Source organism: Chenopodium album, chromosome 17 (assembly GCF_948465745.1).
Source record: "Chenopodium album chromosome 17, dcCheAlbu1.1, whole genome shotgun sequence".
NCBI lineage: Eukaryota > Viridiplantae > Streptophyta > Magnoliopsida > Caryophyllales > Amaranthaceae > Chenopodium > Chenopodium album.
In genome coordinates, this window is record NC_137850.1 from 25,462,765 (window position 1) to 25,471,483 (window position 8,719).

General features: G+C 33.4%; 1 protein-coding gene across 1 annotated transcript; it reads right to left on the bottom strand.

The window, feature by feature from the left end:
• Nucleotides 1–457: 457 nt before the first annotated feature.
• LOC145587709 (mitotic checkpoint serine/threonine-protein kinase BUB1-like) lies at nucleotides 458–5,565 on the bottom strand. The gene is made up of 15 exons (XM_081644410.1): nucleotides 5,420–5,565; nucleotides 5,147–5,300; nucleotides 4,881–5,038; nucleotides 4,598–4,688; nucleotides 3,748–3,858; nucleotides 3,512–3,599; nucleotides 3,321–3,424; nucleotides 3,160–3,231; nucleotides 2,950–3,039; nucleotides 2,711–2,868; nucleotides 1,650–1,710; nucleotides 1,424–1,558; nucleotides 1,220–1,341; nucleotides 892–1,129; nucleotides 458–768 (listed from the first exon to the last, which is right to left on the bottom strand). Exons 1-14 carry the CDS (start codon nucleotides 5,488–5,490, stop codon nucleotides 940–942), a joined length of 1,605 nt encoding a protein of 534 aa, XP_081500536.1. The 5' UTR covers nucleotides 5,491–5,565; the 3' UTR covers nucleotides 458–768; nucleotides 892–939.
• Between the last annotated feature and the right edge of the window lie 3,154 nt (nucleotides 5,566–8,719).

Below are 8,719 nucleotides of genomic sequence, written 5' to 3' on the forward strand. Positions count from 1 at the left end.
GAACATTTTTATGATCCTAAATTAAATATTTTCTAAGAAGCTTGGTAAGAACAGAGTATTAGCTAAAAAAAAAAAAAAAAAAAAAATCAACTCATTTCGTTTCTAATTTTAGGTTCTAAAACAATAACTACTTTTGTCAAACATGACTACTACAAATGCTTGTTAGTACTTTTAGACCTCACATTGGTACAAACATTTTACCAGTATGACCTCTTATTGGTATAATGTTTGACTGTACCAACCAGAGGTCCAAAAATTACCAACAAGACCAATTAGTCGAAGACTTTCTTATTATTGATTTGGCTTTAGTAAGGCCATGTTCAACTCACCTTAAAAAAATAATATTCAGTAAAAATAATTTCAGTTCAGTAAAAATAATTTAAGTTCAGTAAAATTAATTTCAGTTCAACAAAAATAAGGTGAAGTGAACAAGGCTAATTATAGAAACTAGAATAAGATTAATAATATAAACCTGATCCAACAAGTAGCATTTGTTCTTTATACATTCAATTCATAATTTATTAATATGCCAATAAAATGCAATTCCAAGCCTAGAGTACCTTTCATGCCGACAGATGCATGAATTTTAGTCTCAAGAAGAGATGTACTCCCAACTTCTTAAGTTCTTTACAACTAAATTTTGAAACTCCACTTTTGCACATTCTGAAGATCTTTTGGAGCCCCATATTCTTTACAACTACATGAAAGCAAGTTGTCTTCAATGTCCTCAATATATTAAACCTCTGATTTTCAGTAGATCACTGACACCTATTTTGGATAATGAGTACAGAAGTTCATAAAATTTACTGAGTACCAGCAAAAAGAAAAGACACACTTCTACAGAAATGGAAGAGAAGTTTAAATCAAATTTTTTAAGCAACTGATGTCTACCTTCTGTTCGTCTGCTTCGCATTTATTAATAGTTTCTTAATAGGAGAGCTATGCAGAACAAAGCGATAGCCTTTGCTTCCGCAGTGACTCCTTCAGTTTCTTTACAAAGGACGGGTCTGATAACACATATTCTTGAAAGGATTCCCTGAGTTCTCGCAACATCTTCAAGTGATCATCACAAGATTGGACGTTGAGCAACCTTTTAAAAAGATTATCCCACAGTTTGATGTTCCAATACCTAAGTCACCGAAGAATTTGTTGGATTTTGAAGCATTTAAATTATGATTGTTATTAACAAGTACAATTATTACAGAAACAAAGGACACACCTTTTAAATGGTAATTTTGGTAGAAAGAAACAGCCTCCATCAGCAGATACATTTTTTTCAATATCCATATATTTGTTGTGCAGCATCATATGAACAATGACGCAGAGGCCATAAGTGTCCACCTGTATGATTCTTCTAAATTGCAGTCACTTTTAACGGAATGGGGAAGAATAAGGAAAAAGAGGCATTATAGCAGTTACAAACCTGAAATTTCCAAGGTTTATCTTCTCGCATTTCAACACAACAAAAGCCTGAAGTACAGCAATCACCATGAAACATAGTGTCAGCTGAGAAAAGTTTCAAGTCTATTCCCCTTCCCCAGTCAACAAGGCAAAGCCCCTGCATCAGAAAATCAACGAATAGTTGGCTTTCTACAGATCAAAAGCATCAGTTATTTGTATAAGTATTTTGCAACGCAATTGTTTTTAACCTGATCCTGCCAAGGCCCCTGTCTTCTGACAAAATGTTCCATATCATCTGTCAGATCAACTCTGTAAGGAATCAGATAATGCAAGGAAATATCTTAAAATCCAGAAGATATAATACTAACCACTGAGATTGCTACAAATAAATTCACAATGAAGTGGAGTTGCAATGCATTTTTGTCAGCTGTAACCCTTTACCTTAGTGACTTTGCATTTCTGACATATTAGCCAGTTATGATGGTGCAGATGACAACCTTTTAGAAAGACAATCCTGCCACATTTTCAGGCATAGAATTCTAACAGGCATATGGGCACTGGCTGTTTTTCCGAAATGGGAAGAGAGAAAAGTTTCAAAGAAAATAGATTTTTGGTAGATTTTAGCATTCCATCAGATACTTTACACATATCAGCCCAAAAGGCAGTGATAAGCTCTTATTGATCTTATATTGGAATGCCATGAGCTAAACTGATAATAAAGAGGTTCATCCAACTGGGCAAAAGAACCTACAGTAACCGTGATAGCATATAGATTTTGATCTCGTAAGTACCTATTCTGCAAACAGGCATATGTTTGAAACCAGCATACCCGAATAAGTTTGTAATTACGTATTAAAGGTAACACTGATCAAGGATGCATCCATCATCATGTGAGGAACCAACAACTTGTTAAAAATCCCTAATCTGCACATTTGTTTGCATTAACTGAAGAGCTTGTAAGCTTTCTTTTGAAGTAGTGAAGATGACACATGACAGAGATATCTTTTTTCAAGTAGAATTCATAGCATTGGAGCTACATTTAACAGTTGTACCATTGGAAACAACCAGATAATGGTCATCCATATTAATGAGATATCTGTGTTCAAATGAAAATTTGAAAAACTGAAAATTCACTTCTTCGTTTAGCATTTTAACCAATTACAAAGCTAGTTCATAGTTTTTGGTAAAGTAAGCATGAAGCAACACCCTTAAAAACAGTAGCATATAAAACTGAACTTAGATATTGACGCAGACAGTTTGCTCATAAATACTACTGTTTATCGAATATCAATGGTATAAGAAAAATTACCTGGAATTACGAATAAGAAGGTTATCAGGCTTGAAATCTCCATGGATGATGCCAGAACTATGTAGAGTCTCAAGCATGTGAAGCATCTCAATTGTGTAATACATACATAACACCTCTTCCATAAATGCCCCAACAACTATATATGAGTTTATTGCATCCTGGCCATAACCCTTTTATCAGCCAATTCTAACGTAATATATGAGAAGAATATTATGCAAAGTGTTGCACTATAAACGTACATGAAGGGTCCCATGTGACAAATAGTCACAAACAAGTATGCTGTAATCTGAGTAATGATGCATCCTTTGACCATTTCCAAACCTGGATCTCTGTTTAAATAAATAAATAAATAAAAAATAAAAGAGAGATATCACACTAAAGGCTTTGTATTATAGAATGTCCTTTTAAAAGAATAAAAGGTGGATTAAAAGGGGAACAAAAAAGCTTACTTCCTCAGTTGGGAGACGCTGATCAAGTTGACAATACATGTAAAACTCCCAAGGGAAAGGAGGTGCTTGTATCTGCCATTATGTCAAATAAGCACAGTATCTAATGAGTGAATTGCAGAAAAAGTGCAACCAGCTCAGCATGATTCTTGATGGAATGTTACCTTAAGTGCAATAATTTCATCAGGGTCAGAGTCAATGCAAGCTTTAAAAACTTGGGCAAATCCACCATGACCAGCACAGCCTTTGATCAGATAGTCCCTTCCACCTTCACATAATGACACATCTGAGTTAGGCATCAGGCCTAATGATACATTAAAAAGAAAAACAAGGAACATAATTTGCTGCCAATTACCTATCTTTATTTTTTTATTCCTAGATGACTTTTGTAATGTAGACAAAGCAACCTTTCCTGGAAAGTTTTTTGAGCTAAAATGGTATCCCTGAAACAGCATAGCGAAGAAGTTGGTTACAAACTTTAAGGCCATAATCAAACTTAGAATATGTAACCAAAGTCTATGCCACAACGTAAAACCTTGCATAAGAAACACTATGAGAACAGGAGCAAGGAGGCAACACGACAGAACTCACTTCATATTTCACTAAATGAGGAAGAATCTTCTGCAAAACTTCATCAATGGTGGAAGACGACCATGGGTTGACACAAGTCTGTCCAAGCTTCTTTGTATCTTTATGAACATTCTGCAAATACGGTAATTAGTTGCACGAACCTTGTCAATTCTCCAACAAACTAATAGCTACTCAAAAAGTAAGAGCAGTAGATTAAGGAGGAAATGACGACGATTATGACAGCCTTCAAGATATTACACAGTGAGGACAATAGAGTACTCATAAATTGATTTGGAATCTTTTTTGTTGAATATTGATCATGTGAGTCAAAAGAGACCCTAATAGAGCCTTCAAGATATTACATTGAGGACTCTATAGTATATAGAATGCTTAAATAAGCTTGGTAAACTTATAAATGAACTTCAATCATTTAAGATGAGATATGTAAACACGTGATAGAGCAAGAGATTTTAAATAGAAGCATGATGACAAAATTCATTGATAGTAGAGATGCAAGGGTAATTGACCTAATGATCTATGTGACTCTAAGTCTCTAACTCTTCAATTCGCCTCATGAAACAGTTTCATCTCCTCAACACTTTATTTGGACAAAAAACATAGATAATAATCAGAAAACAACTGAGTTTTACACTTGGACACAATTGCGTGTTTGTTATAAGTTCTTGAATCGTAGTAATGCAGCCTTTGAGGAACAATAAGCTTATAGGGTGTAGCAAACCATACAAGACTACAACAACCAGAAGACAACAACATTAACATTAACATTAACATTAACAAAGCATATTCTTCATTTATTTTCATGTCTAGGATTCAATTCAATGCATTAGTTTCATTATTTAGGACAGTATACCTGATGAATAGAACATGCCTTGTGTACAACTGAAATCCTCTCAAGAAACAATTTGTGCATTTTCTTCAGGCTTTCAATAGGTTCAGCATTCCTATAATTTCACAAAATTAAGAAAATTCAATGAACTAAAACTCATTAGTCTATAGGGAATCATTAAGGATACAGACGAGATTCAATTTTTCCAGTGTCTATGGTATCACCCAAGACCTTGAAACATTGAACCAACTAAGCTAATTGACATTCATTTAAAGCATGAACATTGATAATATGAGAGAAAAAAGACCTTGAAATGCCCAAACGATAGATTTCATGAGCATCAATTAATTGCCCTTTAGCTTCCAAAAACACGGCACACGTTTTGTATAGTACAGAATTACCGAGACAAATCTGAAGCTCCTCGATTTCTTTAAAAACACTATGGAAATCTCTACAGCAATCCATCTGCAGAAACAAAAAATAACCCAAATCACAAGCAAATACAATTCATTCCAAAAACCCTAAAAATGGCAAAATTGCAGAAAAAGGGGTTGAACAAGTAAGAATTATTACATAGAGAAACCAAACTTTGAGAAATCGAACATCATTTTGATAGCGAGGATTGTTCTTGAATGTTCTGATGCAGTCAGAAACAAGCTTATCAACAGCTAAACTGTTCTCTTCACTATGATCTGCAAATAAATCGTCCAATCCCTTCTTAATTGAACTACAAAAATTGAAAGAGCACAAATTATTGAACAAATTGGAGAAGAAATAACACAGATTTGAAGCAATTTTAGCAGAATTTGTTGCAACTACAGAAAATGGAGAGGAGAAAGAAAGTACTGTAGCCATGGAAGAAGAGGATCACTAGTGAAGGAGAAAGCTTGGTTGATGTTGGTGGAAGTGACGGCCATATCTGGTTTTGTTTTCCACCGGATTTTCTGATGAGTTGAGAGGTGTTGAGTGTATGGAAGGTGGAGACGAGGAGAAGTTAGGAAAAGAGGCGCGGAAAAGTTGAAATTTGAACGAGGCGAAATATAATTTTATGAGTTTTTTTTTTTTTTTTTAACTCTGTTAAAAATCCTTAATTTTTTTTTCGAATAATTTTACTCCATGTAATTAATTTTTGGATTTTTCACCATTTATTGAGTAATTTTTTTCTTTTATTCACCATATACACTTGAGTTTCGCAAAATATCTTTAATGACTAACGACACTCAATTTTATTTGTCAATAAATTAAAGTTAAGTATGCCACGTGGCAACATCTTATTCGTTATTTTTTAAATTGTTCAACTAATTATTAAAAAAACTTCAAAAAAAAAAAAAAAAACCACCTCCAACCACATGTTAGCCTCCTTCCGCCGGTGATAGACCACCTCTCCACAATCGCCACTCAGCCTAGTCTCCCCACCGCTTGCCTAGACCCCCTTTCCCCCACCACATCGGCGCCGCCCCTCCCCCCAGCCTCGCGTCGATGCCCCCTTCCCTTGAACCACCGTACCCCGCCTTTCCAACTTAACTGAAACCCAGCCACCACCCTGAAACCCCTTTGTTGATAGTTTAAACCCCTTCTCTACGTCGTCGCCGCCCACCTTAGCCGAAAACTATTACCCCAAAACCCTAATACCTTTAATCAAAACCCTAGATTTTGATTGGGGTTCAAGGGGTGGAGATGGAAAGGGGAAAGGCAATTTTGGTTTGGCGACATGGGGATAGGTTTGGACGCGGCGGTGGGGAGAGGAGGGTTTTTCGAGGGAGAAAAGGGGCTTTTAGGATTAAAGGAAGGGTGGGTCGGGGGAAGGAAAGGGGCGCCGACAGTGAAGGGTCGGGGTTGCAGTGTCACCTGTGTAGGTGTCGCTGGCGTGAGGTTCAAGGAGAAAATCACATCGGTGGGGGATGGCGGGGATAGAGGTGGTTGGGGCTAGGGTGTGATGGGTGTTTTTTTTTTATATATTTATTTTTTGATAATTTATTAATTAATTATTTTAAACTTTAAGTAATTTAAAAGACAACCAATCATACGGTGCCACGTGGTGCCACGTGACATACTTAACCCTAATGACTAACGGAGTTAACGTTCGTTAGTCATTTGGTGACATTTTTGTTAAACTCGGGGGCATGTAGTGAAATTCATGCGTATATGGTGAATAAAATTAAAATATTATTCAGGGGTATATGGGGAAATATTCATTAAATTTTTTCGAAATCTTTAAAATATAACCATTCGATTTGGGTTGTAGACCGGTTTTCTAGTCCGATCCTAATTTAACCAACCCAATTTTTGGCTTTTGAATTATAAATTTTTGATTTTCGATTCGATTCGATCTTGGACTGATGAACAACCCTAGTACACGGTTAACATGTTCTACGTGTAATTAGGGGGGAAGAAAAACCAAAATCACTTTCATAGTATTGTAACATAAAAATCCTAGCGTAGTCGTCAACTACGAACGACTACAGTCGACTAAGATAAGATATTAAATCTAAATCGTTAATGTCATATTATTTGTCTAATCCTCGTCGTTCAATTCGACACCTCTAAAAAAACAGTCCTCAAGTCGTGTTTGGATAAAAAAAAATTTGTTCAAGCACTTGTTTTTTTGTTTCTTTTATAAAATTGAATAAAAATATCTTCCAAATAATAAATATTTCATTCTCAAACTATATCATAATCAACCTTAAATAACCTTTCATATGGTTTTCAACATCATCTTCAACCTATGTCATCTAAAACCTTCATGTTCAACTTACAACATTAATTCTTCATCTACAACTTGTCCATAATTACCAAAGTATATATGAAATCAATAAAATCAACGCCTATTCATCCTAATTCTGGTTCAATAAATTAATTAAATTCTTATATTTAATTTAATTTCATAAATTATAATCAATTTATTATTTATTTGTATTATCGTTTAAAAAATCACTTAATATATATTATGATTTCGTGTTAACATTTGATTAGTCATATGATTTCAAGATTATTAAGCCATTGTTGAATGTTAAGAATAATTTTCTGATTTTATATTTATTTAATGATTTTGGGATTAATTTCCAGATTAGTCGTATAATTTTGTGTTTAACTTTGACTAGTCGTATGAATTCGTGAGTATTATATGTCATTATTGAATGTTGAAGCTATATGGCATGATTTTAGGTTGAAGACAAATAAAAATAAAACAAGACATTTTTTTTTTTGAAAGGGAAATAAAAAAGATATTTAACTAAAACTGAAAGAGGTGTTTCCATGATTTTAGCTACAGTACATATTTTATTATATAAACAGGCGTTATTTGTGGTTTTTTTTTATATAAAAAAATAGAGAAGGAGTGATTTGGGGAGGGAATATATGATAAAATCTTTTCCTATTTTTATTGTTTCAATTTTGTAAATAAATAAAAATCTAATATCATATCACTAATATATAAAGCCGGTCTCGCAGCCAGGCCACGAGACAGTGACACTTGATATTCTAGTTATTCGTCATGTGTCACGCCACGTAGGCGAAAATTAGGTTTTATTGTGACATATATGATGCTCAATAAGCAAATTTTGGACAGATTTTTCAAGATAAAATTGCTATATAAAGTTTTATTTTTGATATACTTCTACTATTTCATATATACAAAAGTTAATCACAATTTTTAATAAATATCCTATAAGTCGGTTCTATTTTCATCATAAAATTTATTTTGAAAAGTTCTTTAAAATAAGATCCATTTATAATATCTAATTTATTTTTAAAATTATAGTGAATATTGGTTTTAAAAAAAATACTTTCAATAAAATAATTTCAAGCTAATAATAACATAGATATATTTAATTTATTAAAAAAATAGAGAATATGTAAAAATAAGTTCTAATCAGGAAAAATAATTTTAGTTTGCTAAAAATACTTTCACTTCAGTAAAAATAGTTCAACTTCAATAAAAATAATTTCAAGTCAATCATGATATAGATTTCTATTTACAAACAAAACTACAAAAAGTATAGTACTATATAAATTATCAAAAGGGATTATATGACCGTATTTAACATTCAAGCCAAAAAAATTATCACAAACTTTTATCAACAATCCGGGCATCGCCTGAGCACAAAACAAGTATATATAAATAAAGTAGACATTTTTGGAGAGGAT

What these genes read in the sequence shown, in the direction of transcription:
- LOC145587709 (XM_081644410.1), bottom strand. Translation starts at nt 5,490, where the DNA reads ATGGCCGTCACTTCCACCAACATCAACCAAGCTTTCTCCTTCACTAGT. An exon ending in GAATAAAAAAATAAAGATAG is followed by an intron (nt 3,425 to 3,511) that starts GTAATTGGCAGC and finishes CATTATGTGAAG; the next exon opens with GTGGAAGGGACTATCTGATC. An exon ending in AGCGTCTCCCAACTGAGGAA is followed by an intron (nt 3,040 to 3,159) that starts GTAAGCTTTTTT and finishes TTATTTAAACAG; the next exon opens with AGATCCAGGTTTGGAAATGG.